General features: G+C 38.0%; 1 protein-coding gene across 1 annotated transcript in view; it reads left to right on the top strand.

The window, feature by feature from the left end:
• The first annotated feature begins 6,388 nt into the window (after positions 1 to 6,388).
• The window catches only part of LOC137595948 (mucin-5AC-like), a 45,107-nt gene continuing 28,686 nt past the window's right edge, over positions 6,389 to 22,809 (top strand). Inside the window, exons 1-21 of the mRNA XM_068316330.1 lie at positions 6,389 to 6,457; positions 6,578 to 6,634; positions 6,711 to 6,972; positions 9,843 to 9,957; positions 10,181 to 10,271; positions 10,378 to 10,484; positions 10,966 to 11,194; positions 11,852 to 11,977; positions 12,066 to 12,183; positions 12,339 to 12,477; positions 14,576 to 14,686; positions 15,200 to 15,269; positions 17,051 to 17,188; positions 17,710 to 17,874; positions 17,956 to 18,050; positions 18,146 to 18,272; positions 19,637 to 19,892; positions 19,984 to 20,036; positions 20,396 to 20,499; positions 20,767 to 20,918; positions 21,801 to 21,939. Of these exons, the coding sequence (XP_068172431.1) occupies positions 6,397 to 6,457; positions 6,578 to 6,634; positions 6,711 to 6,972; positions 9,843 to 9,957; positions 10,181 to 10,271; positions 10,378 to 10,484; positions 10,966 to 11,194; positions 11,852 to 11,977; positions 12,066 to 12,183; positions 12,339 to 12,477; positions 14,576 to 14,686; positions 15,200 to 15,269; positions 17,051 to 17,188; positions 17,710 to 17,874; positions 17,956 to 18,050; positions 18,146 to 18,272; positions 19,637 to 19,892; positions 19,984 to 20,036; positions 20,396 to 20,499; positions 20,767 to 20,918; positions 21,801 to 21,939 (2,715 nt within the window). The 5' untranslated portion in view covers positions 6,389 to 6,396. The remainder of the gene's footprint in view (positions 6,458 to 6,577; positions 6,635 to 6,710; positions 6,973 to 9,842; positions 9,958 to 10,180; positions 10,272 to 10,377; positions 10,485 to 10,965; positions 11,195 to 11,851; positions 11,978 to 12,065; positions 12,184 to 12,338; positions 12,478 to 14,575; positions 14,687 to 15,199; positions 15,270 to 17,050; positions 17,189 to 17,709; positions 17,875 to 17,955; positions 18,051 to 18,145; positions 18,273 to 19,636; positions 19,893 to 19,983; positions 20,037 to 20,395; positions 20,500 to 20,766; positions 20,919 to 21,800; positions 21,940 to 22,809) is intronic.

Below are 22,809 nucleotides of genomic sequence, written 5' to 3'. Positions count from 1 at the left end.
CTCCCAGTCCAGAACCACTCCTGCTTGACAAACAGCAGCACCCAACATCGCCCATAGCTGTCAGGGTAATCTAATACCCACTGATAACAAAACCTACATATTAGGTTTATCTCTTTTGCATGCTAAATTCAACCATACAGTACGTGTTGCCTCTGCGTACTGTAGAGGTACTGATTTGCAAATTTCAATACAGAATGTTGGATTGGATTAACATTGTCTTTGTTTACTCAATAATGGCAGTCAAAAGATATGAAAGTAAGCTTCATGTGAAACAAAATAGTAGGTACTTGATTTCTAGCAGTTTAATGGGTAGATGTGTCATGACACCATGTCACACCTCCTGAACCACTGAATTCATGTAGACAATGTTTTATCTCAGATGGAAACTCTTACTCATACTATTACTCATGCATCATAAAGCAACGGGACAACTCCCAAATATGGCGTAAAGCAAATGTTAACATACCAGCTTTGAACCCTTTTTGTTTGTGTGTTCCTTGCTAGCCTCTGGGTGCCCTTCTTCTGCTTCCCTCCTGCTTTTCTTCACACCAATTTGGAATCAGCCCACTGTCTCTCCCACTCTGTTCACCTACTTCTCATCAGCTAATAAACTTGCAAAACTTAATCTTGGTTCATACATGGGGCATACAGAAGAGTTACACATACATCATCGAATAAACAATACACGTCATATGTCAGAGCAAGAAGCACTACAGAGTTAATTTTCAGTGGCAACTTCGAATTTTAAATCAACAACATTCTTGCAGCGAGGCAGCTAGGTGTGCTATTGCCGCTCCACCATGCTGCACCCATGTACAGCAATATGAAATTCATTAGTTATCTTACATGCATGACGATTACTGTATACTGCATTGTTCTTGACAAAACTGGGTGTCAAGGGGCATTCCTTCACTACGTGATCCCCTATGAACTAGATGGCATAAATGGGAGTTCCCAGTGAATGTTTTCATGGACAAATGATTTAGGAATGTTAGCTCTTTTTTTTTTCTTATCATATACAGTATTTGCTAACATATATTTGCTAAGTGACTCTACTTTGATTTTTTTTTTTTTTAAAAAGCAGTGTCAGATTTCACCCAAGTAAGCCAAATGAAATGCAGAGGCAGGCTTAGTCTTCAACTTATCATTGTTGGTTAAAGGAGGTGAACCCTGTCCAAACACACTTCAACCCAACATCCCATTTCAGGTTGACTCAGATTAGTGCAATTATTTCATATTATATACAAAAGAGCACAAAAGGCACTGCTTGGTTTTGCAGCTTCTGTCACACATACCGTACCTACAGGTGCAACTACAAAATTGAATTTCATCGAAAATGTTTTTCTATACTCAATTTTAAACAGAAAAATGTTTATATATTTCATATTCATGACACATAACTTGAAATATTTCAAACCATTCTTGTTTTCATTTCTGTGAAAAAATATTAACGTTTTATCAGCTCAGTCAAAATATAGGTTTTGTATGCAGAAAAGTCAATGTTCTAAAAAATATGCTTATTTATGCACTCAGTACTTGATCAGATACAATCAGGTAACACGCCTGCCTATTGACATGAGGTTGTTCAGTTAGTTTGAAGATCAACTTGTTCAATGCTAAGCCCTCACAGACTAATTGTCATTTGTGAAACTGGTCAATACAAATAAAATTGATTGATTTAATTTCTGATGTATAAGCCTTATTTTGTCTGTTTATTATTGTCTGTCAATGTACTGTTGTTATAAAAGCACTTTGTTTGAAAATAGTATAATTAATAAATGGCCTAATCAGTCTATGGCTGCTGGAAAAGGAAATCAGCATCTCCGTAAATCTGGTCAGCAGACAGAAGCATGAAGTTCTCTAAAACCTCCTGGTAGAGGCTGTGTTGACTTTGGAATTGACAAACCATAGTGGACCAACACCAGCAGATGACATGGCACCCAAACCATCAGTGACTGAAGATACTTCATACTGGACTTCCAAAACTGTTTAAATCAATCCACTAGATGTTAAGTAAGTTTCTTGAAGACATTTCACTGAGAACTGCAGTTGACTAGAACTGAAGAAGCCTCTTGCTTGAGAAGTGAAACGTCTTCAAGAAACTTTATCAACATCCAGTGGATTGATTTAAACAGCTTTGGATTACCATGACTTGGATAACTGAGAATCTATACAAACATCTTCATATTGGACGGGGATTTTATTCCTCTTCCCTCTCCCAGATCGAAGGATATGGATTTTCAAATGAAAAGCAAAATTCACTTTCATCTGAAAAAAGGAGTTTGGACCACTGAGAAATAGTCCACTTCTTCTCCTTAGCCCAGGTGAGATTCTTGTGATGTTGTCTCTGGTTCAAGAGAGGCTATGTGTGGAGGCTCCTGATTCGAGTCCAGCCTCAGTCCACTCCTTGTGAAGGAGTAAAAGCAGAAGGTTGCTCTAGTGTTTTTGTTTCTACCTCTAGCTGATTGACAAATGACAAACTACGCCTAGTTAAATTAAATTGCACTTAATGGCACGTCATGGGTGGCCCATACCAGGTGTTTTTCATTTTAATTGTTCGGAAATTTTATGTTAATATTTTTGATGATATTAATGTTTAAGAAGAGCAGCACGGTAATGTAGCCGCAAGAGGGCACAAGCCAGTGTCTTACTGTGCCGGTCCCAAGCCCTGATGAATACAGAGGGTTGTGTCAGGAAGGGCATCCAATGTAAAAGTTTTGCCAAATCAAACTTGCGAATCAAATCTATGACTTCCATACTGGATCGGTCAAGGCCTGGGTTAACCTACAGGGTGCCGGTGGAAATTGGACTACTAATGGTCGAAAAAAGTGTGTTCATAGGAAGAGAAAGAAGAGTAACACCAAGAGTATAGGACTTAGAGTAGGGACATTAAATGTTGGAACTATGACCAGACAAGGTAAACAGTTGGTTGACATAATGCAGAGGAGGAAGGTAGACATACTGTGTGTCTAAGAGACCAGGTGGAAAGATAGGAAGGTTAGAAGTTTAAGAGCAGGGTTCAAGTTGTTCTGTCATGGTGTAGATAGGAAGAGAAATGGAGTAGGAGTTATCCTGAGGGAGGAGTTTGTTAGGAATGTCCTGGAGGTAAAAAGAGCTTCAGATAGAGTGATGAGTCTGAAGCTAGAAATAGAAGGTGTGATGTTCAATGTTGTTAGTGGGTATGCTCCACAGGTAGGATGTGAGCTGGAGGAGGAGAATAAATTCTGCAGGAAACAGAGGTGATGAGGAGGTGATGGGCAGGTTTGATATCCAGGAGAGGAATGCAGAAAGACAGATGATGGTTGACTTTGCAAAAAGGAGGGAAACGGCTATAGTGAATACTTTCTTCCAAAAGAGACAGGGCGACCTACAAGAGTGGAGATAGGAGCACACTGGTGGACTACATCTTGTGTAGACAGTGCACTCTGAAGGAGATCAGTGACTGGAAAGTAGTGGTAGGCAAGAGTGTAGCCAAACAGCATAGGATGGTGGTGTGTAGGATGACTCTGGTGGTGAGGAAGATGAAGAGGACAAGCCATCTCGTTTAAAACATTACATGGATCAAAATGGATCAAAAACTTTTCAACACACAGGATGATAGTAGTGAAAGAAGTAAAAATATTGTACTGATATGTACTGAGAATATTGTACTAAACTGGAACTCCTCAAGAAAATGGAATTAGTCCAATATAATTGTCAGCCTTGATCAACAACGTATTTAGGAGTGCTAATTCTGGATGAGCAATGTAAACATCAGCCTGTAGTGTATATTCTTTCTTTTTTTTGGTGTGTGAATATAATGTACATTCAGATAATATGATATATGTTAATATGTTCCCAATATGTGAATATGTAAATTTCATATGTTGCAGATGTTAATATGTATGTATATTATTTAACTATTTATGTTTGACCCCCCCCCCCCTGCTGCCACGATCGCACAAATTTCCCCACTGTGGGACAATAAAGGTCTATTATTATTATTATTATTATTATTATAAACAATTAGGAAGGTAGAGGCTGGGCACAGCACTGGGGTTTTAGATTTTCTGTAGCAAAGATAAGGGCAGTTTTTTTTACAAAAAGAAAAATTCTAAATCCAATCTGAATGGCAAGTATGGAGAAAAAAGAAACTTGGTTTGACAACACTTTAAGTTGGGTAATTCCAGAACTTAATAACCCATGTCATTAATGAAAATACAACTCTATTCGCAAACAGAAATGGGCAGTATCTTGTTGTGTTTTTCAGAACCTAACCATAAAACAAAAAGATTCAAATTGACTTTTTAAACTATTTTTTTACGTAACTGCATATTTGACATTGCATAGCAGGCCCATTTCTGCTTGCTACATAATATAATTTGTGTAAATCGCTGCTAATGGATCAATCATCAAAGTCAATGTCTCTAATCTCTGCTTTCCATTCATACTAAGTCACTGTTAATACTTGACAGGTGATAAGAAAGGAAAAATCAAAGCTTTAATCATTCAGATGTCAACACACACAGAGTAGGTTTAAGCTCTTATTGCTTACGTCAAAATATGTTTAAATAACACAAAGGAGCATATTTAATCAAATTGTTATCTAAAGCATTATACCAAAACAGAATTGGTCATAATAGCAAGCTGATATTCCCACAGCTCTAAATTAGAGTCTGTTGTTGCGGCTGTTTCCTAGTAGAACCTTGAATAATACTGAAGGTGTTTTCTTAATGCTGAATGAACCACAAAAAAGTCAGAATTTTGTTTACTTTGTGAATGGAAAAGAACAAAATGCAACTACAGAAATCAATTCAAATATTTCAACTGATCTCAACAATTGCCAAATTATTATTAATTAGAAAGTGTAATTCCAGAGCAGCCCTTGTACGCATTGGGGACAAATAACAAAGACAGAATGTCATACCCAATTTTCTCCCCAGCATCACTAGAAATGAAAACCAAATAAGTAAACCTCCGAACCTTCTCAACAAACTAATCAGGTGCATGGTAATAAGGAGAGAAATACCAGAATGAATTGTAAAATTATGTTTACTAATTTCACTACGGGGATCATTACAATTATTATAATTATTATTACTGTATTATTATTATTATTATTATTATTATTATTATTATTATTATTATTATTATTATTATTATTATTATTATGATAATTTCAACAATCCAGATGTCATGCTTTTCAGAATTAATTCTATAATTCTGAGTTTCTGCGAATTATTACATTTGATTTCTATAGTGGCTGTCGTTGCATTTCTATCCTTTGTAGAACCAGTAGCACAAAACTGAAAAGAAAGAGTAATGATTTTAAATAATTTTGTTCAGTCAATGAAATTGTCCAAAAGACTCTCCACCTGATCCAGAATACTGCTCCCTCCATGTTATCTGTGCCGAACCAGCAAGGGTATATACACTCATTCTAAAAATAAACATTGGATTGACTTGAATTCTCGGATTATATATTGAGTGAGTTTGAAGTACTTTGAGTCTGTGTAGGCACATTAGCTGTACACGCCACATAAATATGTAATAATCCATTAGACTGCCAGACAGATGAGACTATTATAATCAATAAATGCTTGGGCTTCTTGTGTGTACACAATTTATTGTTTATGTACTTGGAAAGGAAATAATGAGACAATTCTGAAATAAATACATTCATGTCAGGGAATAAAATATTAGTTTAGTGGGTCTAAAGAATTTTTTACTTTGGGTATATATAATTTAGCAGTGCACATAGCATATGGTATAACATTTCGCTGTCCTTCTGCAACTTTACTATGTTTGTTTTGATACACTCTGTATAAACTGTATATTGCAGTTTTAGTAATTATTTCATTCTTATGTGTTACTTTCAAATTTGTCTGTGTATTATTATGTCTATATATGCATCAATACGTTACACATAATATTTGAGTTTTCCATATCAGGATTAATAATATAAAGCAAATCTAAATCTAATAAAAATCTAATGTAATTTGTACATTTTCCTCAAAGTAACAGTTTTTGTATTTGAGAGTCAGATAATTTCATGGAGTTATTGTTACAGCTTTTTTAAAACAATTCTACCTAATGTCACATAAATACAGAAAATGATTCATCTGTAAGTTCCTGCAACATGAGCACGGTGGTAGAGACATAAATTCCATGTGTATAGTCTTTTGGTATTTGTCTGTTTCCATCACATTATCATGCTCTCTAACTTCACTCTTCAGGTCAGACTTGTGAAGTAGACCAACAAACAATTAGGAGGGTTAAGGCCAGGAGTCTTAAACCACAACATGGAACTGTGGGAATGCCACTCCCTCAACTGCCATATTAAGACCTCGCCCCCACTATAAGGACCTGGACCTTTCTTCCACCTTGCATAGAGTTCCACAGGAGAAGCAAACAGTTATGGCCAACAAGTGGCTGCTGTGTCTGACTCTGTCAGCCGTCGTGGCTTCTTGGCACAGCGGTAAATAAATAATACTGCATAAGACTACCAGACGGATAACACTGTTATAATCAATAGAAGCTTGGGCAGCTTGTGTTGTTTTCAATTATTGATTACTAACTAAATTATTTCTTTCAACAGAGGCAATGACTGATGTGAACAGACGTTCCATGTCCCAGATACCTGAAAAAGTAACAGGTAAGCTAATTAGTAGCCAGTGCACATTTCCCTAATGAATACAAAGTGTAAGAATTCACTTTTAAACCTCTTGTAGGTGTGAGTCCTATCCACAATGGCCAGGTTTGCAGTACATGGGGTAATTTCCATTTTAAGACCTTTGACGGGGATGTTTTCCAATTCCATTCCACCTGCAACTATGTCCTGGCCTCTTCATGCCGGGGCCACTACAGTGACTTTAACATCCAGTTAAGAAGAGAAGAGTCAAATGGCTACCCCACCATCAAGAACATCATCATGAAACTGGACGGTTCAGTGGTGGAGCTCTCCAAAGGCTCAGCGATTGTGAATAGCAAATTGTAAGTTCATTCAAAACATTTTCCTCTGTCTGGAGAATGCATTGCTTCAGTAGGGGTTTTCCTTGTAGAACATGATTATGATATACTTTACTTTCACTAAGAAAACAACAGGAATAGAATGTATTTCCAAAATGACTCAATGAACATTAACAGAGAAACACTTATCATTCTAACTTCATTCTGTTGCTTCACAAATTTGTAACTAGACACAGTCAGGTTAGTTTTTTGTTAATTAATTTTGCAAAATAGATTTTGCAAAGAGGAAATATGTGTTGCCTTGTTTCCTATGTTTTTATCCACACAACGATGGCCTTGTGAGTAAACAGAATTTAATCATAGCAAGGTGACGCAGTGGTTAATACTGCTGCCTCACAGCGAGAAGGTCATGTGTTCAAACCCCAACATTTCCAACATGGCCTTTCTGTGAAGAGTTTACATGTTCTCTCCCTGTCTGAATGGGTTTTCTTCGGGTTCTCCGGTTTCCCCCCATTATCAGGAAAAACATGCTTATAAGGATTGGGTATGTTGGCCCGTGGTGGTGGCGCACCCAGGGTGCATCAGCTCTGGAACAACTCTACATCTGACCTTCTAATTTTGTTGTACATCTGTATGATATGAAAAATAAAGACCTTTACCTTTATAGTCGCGTATAATAATAACAAGAACCACAAGAACCAATGTAGCCACAGACTGCAACATCTTGTGGCACCCCTGAATTCAAAATTTTACCCTGACCTACTTGCATAGGTCAAAGATCAGAGCTAGTGCTCTGACCTACTTTCATAGTTCAAAGTGCTAGCTTTGATCTATGGTCTTAGTCACACTGGCCTTCTCCCTCGTCTTTCTAATCCAGTTCGTGAATGTACAAAAGTTAAAATTTGACCTTGACCTATTTTTTTCAAGGTCAAGGTCATCATCTCATTTCCATCCCCTTTGCTGCCCGGGTAATGTGCTTTTTGTTTCATCTTTCTATCTGCAACGGTTGTGAAGATATTTGGTGGACTAACTAACGGATGGATAGATGGATGAACGGATGAACACACAAACACTGACAATTACAAAACATCACCGCTTTGAAGCAGGATGTAAAAATAATAATAATAATAATAATAATAATAATAATAATAATAATAATAATAATAATAATAATAATAATAATAAAAGAGCTTACATTTAAACATTATTTATTTAAAGTTATCTTTGAAGACAGTATGGCATTATATTCGGAATACATATAGTATATATATATGTATATATAGTATAGTATAGTTTATGAACTAAAGTCATAAGCGCCAATACATTTGATAAAATCTTAAGTGTAACTTAATGAACTGCAGACATTTTTTCCTGTACAGTATTTTCCGCAGTATAAGGCACACCTAAAAACCTATAATTTGAACCTACAGTGCGCCTTATATATGGATTAATATTAATTTTAATATTGGTTAAAAACAAGATCGCTGAAAAAAAGGCGGCAGTCTGGCCGGCAGTCATGCCGTGCTACGCAACCAGGGGGCGCCCTCAGAAGACATTCTGGCCGGTAGTCTGGCCGGACTACGCACCCTGACTACGGTATTCAGGGGTGTCGCCAAAGTACCGGGTCTCACTGACCTGCTCTCTAACCGGAGTGCAGCCTGTGGAGAGCACCGGGAACACGATAACGTAGCAAATGGAGATTTTTCAACAATTCTATTAATAAGGTTTGACTGACTGACTGATCTCAGTATTTCCCAACCACTGTGGCGCCGGAAAATAACCTACTTTCAACTTAATTGGTCTAAAAAATGCCATTGTTGAGTGTAAGTGCTGTAAATTGTGTGTGTGTGTGTGTGTGTGTGTGTGTGTGTGTGTGTGTGTGTGTGTGTGTGTGTGTGTGTGTGTGTGTGTGTGTGTGTGTGTGTGTGTGTGTGTGCATCGACGTTAAAGCCAGTTCTATGAGAAAAACAGAGCGTCGTGTGTGCCAGTAAAGTAGCAGCCTGACATTAAAAACTGGTTAAAAAATTATTTAGGGCACACTATGTAGCAGCAAATAGCTGCGCCTCACCTCCGACTTGATTACCGATCAATTTAAACACGATTTAATAAATAAACAAAGACGAACATTGGAGATTAACTATCTGCTTCAAACTTCAGATCAGGAAATAATCCGCCCTGCTCTGCTGTTTTCCTCTCCACTGTTTGCGTTTGGAGAAGTCTGTTGGCTTTCTGTAAATAGGCTTGAGAAACTTCTTTAGACTAGCTCTATATGGAAAGATCCATAAGATGGGTTCTGTTAGGATTTGGCGCTATAGAAATAAAATCTAGTTTAATGTTTTTAGATGTGTTGTACAACAGTATTTTGTACTGCTTTTATCAGTAAACCACAGCAACTAAGGAAAAACCCACTTCTTTCTAAAATGTGATCAAGTGATCAGGTTTCCTTGATGAGGCTCAGAATGACGTAACAATATGAGTCGTTCAAAGTTGATTAAAGGTACTCAGTCGTGAATGCTCTATCTACAGCTGCAATTCATTAATTCTTTTTTTTTTTTAATTATATGCGCCTTATAATCAGGTGCACCTTATGTACACAGGTGCACCTTATAATTCAGTGTGACTTACAGTGCAGAAAATACAGTAGTTGTTAATGGACAGCTGTGCCATATAAACAAATGAAAGAAGAGGCTACAAGAAACAGGGGAACACAAGAACGCTGCTTGACAATGTCAGCAAACCTCCTGTTGTTATTGGTTACCACAATGTTACATTTGACTGGTACGTCTCTCAAATCCTGAAGTTATCACATTGCATTCTTCTGGCTGAGAATCAAGTCAACGTTTTTCTTTTTACCTTCATAATACACTTAACTGTTTCACTTATTTTTTGGGCAGAGCCCTTCTACCATTCAGTCAAGCAGGACTGCTCATCGAGAAAACTCCCACCTATATCAAAATCAAAGCAAAGCTGGGATTGGTTGCTATCTGGAATGAGGAGGACTCATTTTTGGTAGGATTATGGCTATATATAAATGATTTAATGATTATTATTACTCATATATGCTGCATTGAGAATTGTACGAAAATGTAAGATAGACTACAAACTGGTCAAATTGCATATCACATCCAGGATTCATAATGTAGCATGTGTATTATGTCATTACAAACCAAATACAATTTAAAGCATCAGATACTTCATCACTATATTGATATTGATGGTTTTGGTCTCACAGGTGGAGGTAGACCTGAAGTTTAAGAACCACACCTGTGGGCTCTGTGGAGACTTCAATGGAGTCCAGCTATACAATGAGTTTTACAGCCATGGTAAGCTTTCAGCTGTTTGGTGAAGTCAAGGTCGAGGCACTCTGAATAAGTGCAGTCACAGAAATGAGTTGTGTTTTTTTATTTTTTTTTTGTGTTACCTAAACAGGTGTGAAACTATCACCCATGGATTTTGGTAATTTCTGGAAGATGGATGGTCCAACTGAAACCTGCTCTGACTACACACCACTATCACTAATTAACTGCAGTGACACGGTGAATATTCATTCACTAATATGGGCACCACAGAAAAAGATCTGATACACAAAGGATATAGTGGAACGTGTAGTTATCTCTAACGCTGACAGGAGTTTTAACAGTTATGAAAGCAGCTTGAAATGTGATAGTGATGTATATAAACACATACAAGTACGTACACATACTGTGCATGTGTACACACACATGCACACAAACACAAACGTCACAAACACATCACATTTTTATATTATTCTATCTTCTTCTTCTTTTCCTTTCGGCTTTTCCCTTCAATGAAATACATTGACATCAATGAAATACATTGATGTCAATGTATTTCAGATACATTGACATCAAAGTTGTGCTTCTTGAGGTGCAATAGCCAATCAAAATGTATTTAGTTATATTCCACCACTGGCTTTCAAACACGATCTCAAATCACTATGCTTGCACCCTTTTCCTTTAGTCTCTTTAATTTCCTGTTTGCCTGCCTGTCTTGTAGAAACCTCTGTGCGAGCAAATCCTGACTGGGCCTGCTTTCAAAACCTGTCACAGTCTCCTGGATGTTACCTCCTTCACTGCGGCCTGTGTTTCAGACCTTTGCTATTGTGGCAATAGCATAGATGAGCATGCAGATTCCTCCTGCCTGTGCAACACTGTGTCTGAGTTCTCTAGACAGTGTGTCCACGCTGGTGGAAAGCCCCTCAACTGGAGGACCAAAGAGATCTGCTGTAAGTTCACTCATTGCCAATACTTATTATCCATTCAACAGATAGGAGTTGCTTACACAATATAGGCTTTTTCCATTAATTCAAAACATGGATTGTCTGACCTTTCCATGCCTTCGGTAGTGGCCCATCTTTACAGGATAAACCTGAAAAGAAACAAGATAATGTTCATTTTCTCCAGGATTACTCAGGGGTTGCAGTTTGGCTACAAAAAGAAGTTTGCATAAAAAGATATTATCAAAGTGGGTAGCGTTGTCACCTCAAAGCTATAAGGTTCCGGGTTTGAATCCTTTCTGTGTGGAGTATGTAAGCTCTCCCTGCGTCTGCGTGGGTTCTCTCGGGTTCTTTGGCTTCCTCCCACATCCAAAAACAAGGCTTAGGTAAATTGATCATTCCAAATTGCCCATAAGTGAAGTGACAGTGTGAATGTTTGTTTGTCTTTCATGTGGCTCCACAGTTCACTTATGCTGTGCTTCGATTGTCCCGTCTCTCGCCCTTAAATCAGCTGGGATAGGCTCCAGCAACCCCCGTGGTCCGCAGAAAAGTGGAATAATCTGTCAAACAGACGAATGAATGAATGTATGAATGAATGAATAAATCAATCAATCAATGAAAGTGATTACAGAGGAACCTGGTGACAAAGAATGCATATGTTCACAGGGAAGTCCTGCCCCCACAAGATGGAGTACAAGGAGTGTGGGAGCCCCTGTGCTGATACCTGCTCTAACCCTGAGGCCAGCCACACTTGTGACAGTCACTGCACAGATGGATGTTTCTGCTCTGCAGGTACTTCAGAGTGACAGTCACATGAATACAATCATACATATACGGACATAATATGTTTCAAAACAGTAAAAATCTTGGATATTTTCAGGCACAGTGCTCGATGATTTAAATGGAAATGGTTGTGTCCCACTGAGCAAGTGCTCCTGTAGCTACAACAACAAGATCTTTGCACCTGGAGAGTCCTACTCCAGTAACTGCAAAAAATGGTATGGTACACAAAGGAGGAAAAGGAACATTAAACATCATAGAAAATGTAGAAAATGTTTAGTCTAGTTAATGTTTGTTTGAATATAAAACAGTTTTGTAGATGCTTGCACATTAATTCAGCAGAAACCACTGACTGTGATTTATGTACTGACAGTGTGTGTGAAAGCGGTCAGTGGAAGTGCATGGAGGAGAACTGTCCAGGTATCTGTTCTTTGGAGGGAGGAGCTCACGTCAATACCTTTGATGGAAAAATGTACACCTTCCATGGAGACTGCTCCTACATTGTGACAAAGGTAGAACACATCATCACATCTCTTTCTCTTTGAGACCCAGTATGTTCTCTTTGTTACCACAATGATGACAATTCAACAATAGACTTTTTTTGAAAACATAAAAAAAGAAAAAGAAAACATGATGGCATCCTCCATTTAGCGGAGCCACTAGAGTTGGGCATGGTCTATACAGACAATGGAAAAGCATCCCAGCAGGTAATAATCCAAGGTACCGCCTGGTCACTAAATCAACAGTCCATCCATTTGTGACCAATCTCACTTTCAGAAAGATTGTTGCCTGCCCTCAGTGTCTGCTTGAGGCAACCATGCAGGACAAAAGGGGGAGAGAATTAAGGTCTGTTTATAATCAGTTCCTCACAGAGGGCTTGGTTCATACCATTAAACATAAGATGGCATTTCTCATGCACTTTTTTGGATCTGAGGTAACACTCCTGAACATGTACTTCAGGGGGCTGATGAGGTCTGCAAGGCAGAAATAAATGAATGAGAACAACCTGCCAGTCCCAAGGGCTTCTCCATCTCCCCTTTCATCTTGGGTTGCTGACAGGCTGCCACTACCGCTGGTTAATCCACTTATTAGCTAAAGTTGTACCCCAAATGCTGTACCTCTCTAATTCCAACCGCACCATTTAGGTAGATTGTTATCTCAATACTGTATGACGATGATGTCGCTGTGGTAGCATATGCAGTATGTGGAAGCAGCACTTGATCGATGAGATATGAGACAGCAATTTGTTGAGAATCCAACCAACCCTAAAGAAACCAAGACACATAGACCATATGGGATGGAGAAGGCTATTGATCCAGGACATAGGGTGGGTATACAATAACGTCTCACAGTCCCCTCACAGCACTCTCTTAGATCCTTACCGGAATGATGTATGGCTAACTGAAAACAGCATAGGTCACTGGATGGCCAACACCCTGGATTACCTGACTGACTTCTACAACCAGTAAATCTTTGCAAAAGTGTCCAGGTTTTCCTGCCCTGGTATTTGAGAAGCTTGCTGCTGCATAGACTGGATCATAAGAAGAAAGAATAACATAGGTGGGATTTTGTGTGGAGAAGAGCTGAGGGTTGAACCATCATGTTGGGGTGACCAAGGGGCAACGAAACATTTCTTGCTGAGTGATGGGGTTGGACAGAGGGGTAGCACTCACTTCCCAAAGTAGATAACTAGAAGCGCCCCTACCAAGGTGATAGCCTTTTCCACTCATGTTGAGCAATGGCATTGGATTCATTCACTGGTCCCTGCCAGGCATTCCTCTGTGATCTTTTCCAGGAATAGATGCTCCAGGATCTTTTCTTCAACAGCAGTCACCAAGCTACAGTCATGTGCATGGATGAAGGGATAGTCAGAGTCAATTTCTCTAAGACTGCAAGGGAAGTTCAGCTTCCCTTAAAATAACATTTCATTAACTACAGACATGTTCATCTCAAAAATGAGTTTTTCCAGAAACAGCGACTTATCATAAGTCGACTGACTCAATTTTGTAAACTTCGCTTACATCCCGATAGTGTCAATGCATTTGACCATAGAAGCCAGTTGGACTGCATGGAATAGTTTTTTTTTCTTTACTTCAAAGCTCAACGGTCATTAGATAAATGTCACAATTTTACAATGCCCCAGACGCTCTCTCAGGGTGAATGGTACACTGAGGGGGCCTTGATCGTCTGGGGCACTGGGTTTCCACATGATAATTGGAGGTTCAGTCATTTCCTTGTTTTAGTTTAACATAATTTCAGCATTCTCTTGCTCAAGTTTAACATCATTTTGTTTGTTAGTTCGATCCTTTATCACGTAGGAGTGAATTAGCCAACTAGCAATGTGAAAAAGAATGGAGGGCAGAATTTACACATAAGTAAATTGACAAATTTTGTGATGTAGGCCAGAAATGAGCTTCCCCTTTTTGAAAGGCCAGAAGCCACCACAGGTTTCAACCTGGCATTGTTCATTGTTGTTATTTGTTGAAAAACTGAGACATGAATGGAAATTAGCTACTTGAGATAGTAAGTGTAAAAAATGTTTATATATGTATATATCTACCATACACCCTACCATATATTGCCACAATATGCTTGTGTTTGTCATTTTAGGATTGCCATGGAGCCCAGTTTATGGTACAGGGAGAGTTGGTGCAGTGTGGACTGACTGACACTGAAACCTGCCTCAAATCCATTACTTTGGGTTTATCTGGAGGGGCTAATGTGAGTGTGACTCACACGCACACACACACACACACACACACACACACACACACACACACACACACACACACACACACACACACACACACACACACACACACACACAGACACACACACACACACACACACACACACACAGACACACACACACACACACACACACACACACACACAAACACACACACACACACACACACACACACACACACACACACAGACACACACACACACACACACACACAGACACACACACAGACACACAGACACACACACACACATACACACACACACACACACACACACACACACACACACACACACACACACACACACACACACACACACACACACACACACACACACACACACACAGAGTATAGCTTAGAAAATGATGACTAGCCTATTTTCTAGTTATAGCTCATTTCCATATGAAACATCTTTGTTGAATGCATTTCTTTTTCTCTCTTTTTTTTTTTTTTGTCAATTGACATGTCTTGTTTCTTTTCAACAAAGCTGATCACCATCCAGCCCAGTGGCAAGGTCTTTGTGAATGGTATCTACGCTCAGTTGCCCTTCTCTGCCGGTGAGACAATCCTCTCCACAATGTTCACCTTTACTGAATATGTAGAAAAAGACATACAAGATTAAAGATATAATGTTTGCCTTTTCCAACCCAAAATCACAAAAGGCTGGCACATTACTCAAAATGTCAACAATCCAGAATCATTTGTAAATCCTTTAAAAACAATTGCAAGTGGATACAGAATATATGATAGTTAGTGTTTAAAAACATACATTTTGGGTTTTTTTAGCAACACAAAGTTCTGATTTTGATGCCTACAGCACAACAGCTGGAAGTGGTTCATGTGTACCATCATGTTTTTACCTGGAACCTTCTTGCTGTGAGGCAACAGTGCTACACACTGTGCCAAGCTGGCATTTTTTCTAACGCTGTTATACAGCAGTTCCGAATTAGTATAGAATTTAGACAAATGAACATTAATTAACATAATATTTATATCATTATGTCACAAATAATACACAAAATCATTCGAGGGTTTGGAATTTGCATCTCTTATTTGTGATTAATCAATCCATTTGTGCTACAGTTGTGTGAGCTATCGTGATGTTCAAAAGTCCTGTCATAATCAAAAGTTCATAAGTTTATACGTAATAGCATTTACAAAAAGCCATCTTTTTCAGAAGCATTCGTTTGACTTAAAATTGTTTTTTGCAGAAATGGCACATCAATGATCACATCATCCATAAGTTACTTACAATTATTTATCATAGACATCTATACATTGTCAAACTAGTATGCAATGGGTTACTTACTCTTCAGCAATTTTGAAGCAGATTTCTTTTCAGCTAGAAATCAGATTAGATACCTGTGTTAAATCTATTGTAGGTAAATTGATTATAAAATTAGGATTAATAATACTCAGAGGTAATCATTCATAATCAAATTATTTAATATTGTTATTAAATTCAATAATTCTACAGACAGTGGACTGTTGAGGCTAACTTGAATTTTATTGCTATAGCAAAAAAACATTATTTATAATTTTTATTGAAGGTAATAAGTACATAAGTAAGTAATATTAAAACACAAAACACATTCTATTGGGTGACGGCATCCAGAAATGCACTCTGTTCTGTGACTCTCTAACTTACAGAAGACACAAAAGTGCTTTAAACAGTCGATAAGAGTGTGGGGAAAGGTAATACAGATAAAAGGTGGTTTCATATCAGTATGGGTAGAGTTCATAAATGTTTAAACTACCGTAAATAATAAGATAAATGGTTTGTCGTTCTATCGCAGAATTTGTTAATTGCATGTGGTTCCTGGAACGCATTAACCACGAGGAGCGAGGGTGCACTGTATAATAAAATGTATCAAAAGCGGCAGCACAAATCAGCAATTAATGTCAAAAATAAACCGTACCACTTCTACAACTACCAACAAAATCGTTGCGTGTGTGTTTGTGTGTGTGTGTGTGTGTGTGTGTGTGTGTGTGCGTTTGTGCGTGTGTGTGTGTGTGTGTGTGTGTGTGTGTGTATGAATGAACACTGCAAGTTTTGAACAAAAGAAAATGGTCATCACTATGTTACCTGGTGTTAAATGAGTTTGTAGGGAAATGTTTGTCTGAACGGTCCCAAATTGACCGTAGATATGAGTGTGTGCCTACGTGTTTGTTTGCTTCTTTGTGCGGTCCTGCAGTGCACTGAAGTTGTGCTGGGAGTGACCCCCGCTTCATGCCCTCAGTCAGCTGGCATTGGCTCCAGTGCCCGCAACAACGGATTAAATTTAAGTTCCTTCTTCCATTGTTTTAACTGTCTACCAACATTTCTCTTGATGTCTAGCTGGGATCTCTGCCTTCAGAGCGTCCTCTTTCTACCTGATAGTACAGACGTCCATTGGGGTGTTGCTGAAGGTGCAGCTCCAGCCAGTTATGCAGCTCTATGTCATGCTGAACACGGACTACCGGACCAAAACCTGTGGTATGCATGATGGAATAGTGTTGATGGGTGACTTCATTGGATGTTTGGCTCTTGTAAAAAAAAAAGAGATTGTGTCAATCCTAATAGTTAAATGCACGCATACTTAAGGGGTTCTTCATACAGGAAGCAGTGATGCCAACACACAGGGCTATCATTTATTATCATCCATTGAGGGAGAAATTACACTTCCCAAAAAACAGTCCCACGTTAAGTGATATAGACATTTCTTGTTCTATTAAAACAATAAATACTTATTCACTGTTTATTTGATCTAAAACATATATTATAACATATACCATAATCACAGTTTTTCATTTAACCCTTTAATCAAAATTTGATTTTCAAACAGCTGGTTATCCGCATTTATAGGGGAGCACTTTGTAATTTTAGTATAAAAGAATAAGACAAAAAAAAAGATCATAAAGCTACAGGTATTTTATCATTGTAAAAATTGTTTTTGCTGTTTTGTACTTCTACATATAAAGAATGAAACAATTTGATTTTATGGTGTATACCTGCAGGTCTGTGTGGAAACTTCAACAGCAACCAAGCTGATGATTTTCTTAAGCTCAGTGGTGTTCCAGATGCCACGGCAGCCGGTTTTGCCAACAGTTGGAAGACACGTGCTGGTTGTCCGAATGTTAAGAATAGCTTTGAGAACCCATGCAGTCTCAGTCTGGAAAATGGTAGTTATGAATCCTTGATATTATATCTTATCAATGTGGGGTTTTCAGAATGACTGATGTTGCTCTTTTTGTCTTTCACAGAGAAGTATGCCCAGTATTGGTGCTCCAAACTCAGTGACCCTCAGGGTGTGTTCACTGCATGTCATGCTGAGATCAGTGCAGAAACTTACAAAGAGGTAGGTCACAGTTACAGCTTCTAGACATTTTTATGGCAGGAACCAGCTTAGAAGATACTTAGTTTTTGTTTTTGTTTTGTTTTTTCTTCTGAAAGAACTGCATGTATGACAGCTGTAACTGTGAGAAAAGTGAAGACTGCATGTGTGCTGCAGTTTCTTCCTATGCCCATAGTTGTGCAGCTGCAGGAATACTGATCAAGGACTGGAGGAAGACCATCTGTGGTGAGTAATTGGGATCTGTGAATCATTTGACTTGGATCATGTTGGAATAAAAGCTTTTTGTACAATTTGTTAAAAAGTTATTAAAGAAGGTAATTGCTTTAACAATGTACAGTACAGAAATGACGAACTCTAATTTTATGAGACTATGAAGGTATGAAGGCAAATGAAGGTAAATTAAACGCCCTTTGAACGACTCTTTGAATGAAGGTCTGAGGATAAAAAGTAATGTTATTATTGAAACTAGTCCTATGTACTATGTTCCGAGAAGAAATCACACTTATTTTAATCTGAAAAGTAACATAATGATTAAAGGTATTTATTCTTTCGGCAGAGGATAGACAATTGTCAGTTCTGTAAAGTTTATATGAAATAATGGTTTTTCTACACATTTCTCAAGGTTATTCTGCAATACAGCACTGTTTTCAGGTGCAGTATTAGAAACATTCCAGGAAAAATTATCAATAATAAGAATTACTTTGGAAGTTGACATATTAGAATTGAAAATCATTACATTCCATGTGATTTGTGCTTTGTTTTGTTTTTTTGTTTTTTTATTCATGACATAAACATAAAATGACATAAACATTAAAGACATACCTACATAAATTTCTGTGTACGTAGAGCATGCATGGGCCTTCAGTCACATTTTGATTATCACTTATATTAGGTGAAATACCAAGAATTACGTCTGTTCACAAACACAAGCAGCGCTATATGATGGGGATTGCCCAATCTCAAAATTGTCCTGTTCGTCAAAAATCCTGGATTCTGTATGTAGTTTTGAATCAGATAAATCCTTCTTGTGTTCTTAAAAAATTGGCTAACCAGCCGGCGCGTAGAGCAGCAATGGGTTTTTTTGCACCAATGCTGCTGCTTTATGTGACTTCAATTGCCCATTGGAGACAAATACAGTTTGTTTTTTTAATTGAATTGAATTAAGTTACATTAATATATTACTACCAGAGCAGTGCAGTTTAGATCACAGCATAACAACATCTGCAGTATCTATGATTTCATATAATACTAGCGACAAAATCATACATCACAGTTGACGTGTCTCTTAACAGACCATCTGCTATCTGACTGCCAAGTGGTGCCATGTCAGACTGATAATTTTTTTCTCTCAGAAGATATTGTTTGACTGGGAACAACCCTGAGCAAATACAATATTGCATAAACATTGTTGTTGGCTAGGCTCCTCACTAAGTGGTTGTTGCCTAGCAGGTATAGAATATTCAACAAACTCTGCTACACTGATCCAAAAAAAGAATTGTTGTTTAGGAGCCAAATGATGTCTTTTAAACATCATTTGTAATGTAGTGGTCTTAAAACCTTTTCTTGTGTCTTTTCTGTAACATCTTCAGGAAAATATGCCAGGTCTTGTCCAGAGGGCATGGTGTACTCCTACAACATCACATCCAGCAATCGCATATGCCAATGCATTGGCTCCACAGACGTCAGCTGTCACTTGTCCTTCCCAGTTGTTGATGGCTGTATTTGTGCAGAGGGATCATATATGGATGATTCTGGGAAGTGTGTCCTGCCAAAGGACTGTCCCTGTTATAACCAGGGCTCAGTTGTGCCTTCTGGACAGGTTGTCAACAAGGATGGGGTCATGTGGTATGAAAAGCATACATATTGATTCAATGGATTTGTAGTCACATGGTGCAAGACTATGTTTCTCAATATGTTTTTAATTTTACTCCCCTAGCACCTGTAAGGAGGGCAAACTCAGTTGCATTGGAGAGTCTCCTACACAGCCATGTAAGTTACACAATACACAGTGCAATAAACTGTGAAAAATGAAACGTTTGCAAAAGGTTAGATTCTGTTCTGATTCATCAGTTGCCTTCTGAATTGTAATTATGAACTTTAAGGAAATTGCACTCCACAAAGAAAACAATAGCTTCTTTCTTTTAATGGTCTTTTCAACAGCATAACACAGTATTTGTTTATTAATCACCTAGAGATAAATGTTCAGTGATACACATTTTTTAATTCATTTTAGTTTATAATCTTAAACTTCAAAGTTTAATTGCACAGTCATCTAAATTGTTATAAAATGTTAAATATTATCCACACGTATGAGGGAGCATCTTATCATCTTATCAATCTTCTTCAAGCAACCTGTGGTCCTCCCATGGTTTTCTTCAACTGCTCTGCTAATGGCCCAAATGCAAAAGGAACAGAGTGCGAAAAGAGCTGCAACACATTAGACTTGGCCTGTGTGAGTCACCTGTTCACACTCGAGCTGTGATATCCTCCTATGGTCACACCACACACACACACACACACACACACACACACACACACACACACACACACACACACACACACACACACACACACACACACACACACACACACACACACACACACACACACACACACACACACACACACACACACACACACACACACACACACGTATGTACTTATTTAGGTATGTATGTTTGTAGCATGAATCACATTTTTCCTACGATCTTTACCCTAGATGGCTACTGGCTGTGTGTCTGGCTGTGTGTGTCCCTCTGGAACAGTATCTGATGGTCGTGGAGGTTGCATTAAGCCAGAGGCCTGTCCCTGTGTTCAAAATGATGTCTCCTACCAGCCTGGAGAGACCATCAAGTTTGACTGCAACACTTGGTGAGTGAATTACAAGTGGAGCTTGGAGAGTACATACTGCTTCAAGGCAAAAATATGAATTTCATTATGGTGACTGCTCGCCCTCCTCTGTCTCTGGTTGGCTTTATATGATGTAGAGGTTTCTCACAAAGCCAAAAGTCTTTCAGGGAAAGAGATGGTTTGGATCAATAATCTATGCCATTCATACCACACTTTAATCACCTGTTCCCCTCTCTAGCCTACCTGGCCACAAAATGTAATGATATTCCAGTCTTACAGTTTATTATTACATTCACCTGTGACCCGCTACGGCGGATGAAGCGGTACAAAATGAATGAATGAATTTGCAATGTGCAACATATTGTATGGACAGTTATGTCATATCAACTTCCTGTTTCATGGTGAAACATCAGAACTTGCTTCACTGTAATGAAGTTGGTCAAAGTCTGATGTGTGTGTTGTAATTCAGTGTAGGATTGAAATGTTAAATGAGCTAACAAAAATATATTACGCAAAAAAATCATTACAGTACCTGAAGCAATTAGGTGACACTATGACTACAGTATAACTGAATTATGTTATACAGTACATAGCCGTCTTTAGGTTTGGACTTCCACCAGACACTAAATGTTTGTGGCAGATTGAATAAAGATAGAAAATTGAAACATCAGCACAATGCATTTTAACAAGTTTTTACTCCTCCTTAGGTTCCAACATTGTACAGTTTCACTGAAATACATAATAAATAAATTCTTATTATCTTATTACATAGAGAAACAAGAAAAACTCCTCTTGCTTGCAGATTGAATTAAACACTGTGAATCACTGTGAAAGATAATATTAGGAGTTGTATTTCTCAATGTCATGATAAACCTAATGGGATCTGATTTGTAATGTTTACAGTACCTGTAAAAACAGGAACTGGCAGTGCACCACCAACCATTGTGATGGAACCTGTTCTGTCTACGGGGCGGGACATTACATGACATTTGATCAGAAACGCTTCACCTTTGATGGCAGCTGTGAATATGTTCTTACTCAGGTATGCTATACAAAAGCTGGTGAACAATATGATGGCACACAGGCACATCTGAAACAATTATTACGACAAAAGATTTAACAGGTTATGTTATGACAGATCCAACACGATTTGTGAAATTAGAACAAAAGAAAGAAATGATTCTTTCTTTCTAAAAGCATGTTTATATACAGAAATCAAATTTACAGATTAATTATACTCATCTTTATAGAAAAAAAATATTCACGCAACACATAAATAAATGAGAAAATAATAAATTATAATATCAGTCACATATACATAAACTAAATCAACGAACAACCAAACAAAAGCTTCTCACTGATCACAGAACACATCACCTCGTTTACACACCACAATCTCTTTCAAGTTTCCACAATATTCATGTTATGTAGTAATTAAAATCAATTGAAATTCTTTTTTGAACCATTCTTTTTAAAATGACTTCTACATTACAGTCTGCTAAACAGAAGAAAATTTGAAATCTATTCCCTCTTTTGTCTAATTTACCTGCATTTTAAACCAATAATATAGGCTTGTATGTCAAAAATGTGAACACAAGAGAGAAAGACTCTCTAAAAACAGGAAACACTGAGGCGCAGTTTCTTTAAAAAAAGAGAGAACAGACAGTTTTCAGAAAGATTTGGCTTAATAGAAAAGAGCCATACAACAAAAGTTCATCAGACTGTTGCTGTGGAGTGATTTGGCTCCTCCAAGCATCTCAGCAGGCTGCTGATCAGCCTCACTGAGGACACAGCAGAGGACAGAGCAGCAACATCCACCACATAGCCAAGAGTGGGGATTTTTACTGCTGTGAAATTTGACACCTCAGATGGTCCTGCAATACTTTTTCTATCAAAAAATTCTCTTTTGATA

Source organism: Antennarius striatus, chromosome 1, assembly GCF_040054535.1.
Source record: "Antennarius striatus isolate MH-2024 chromosome 1, ASM4005453v1, whole genome shotgun sequence".
NCBI classification, from domain to species: domain Eukaryota; kingdom Metazoa; phylum Chordata; class Actinopteri; order Lophiiformes; family Antennariidae; genus Antennarius; species Antennarius striatus.
The sequence above is the reverse complement of the archived record's forward strand: the minus strand, read 5'-3'. Positions and strand labels throughout refer to the sequence as shown.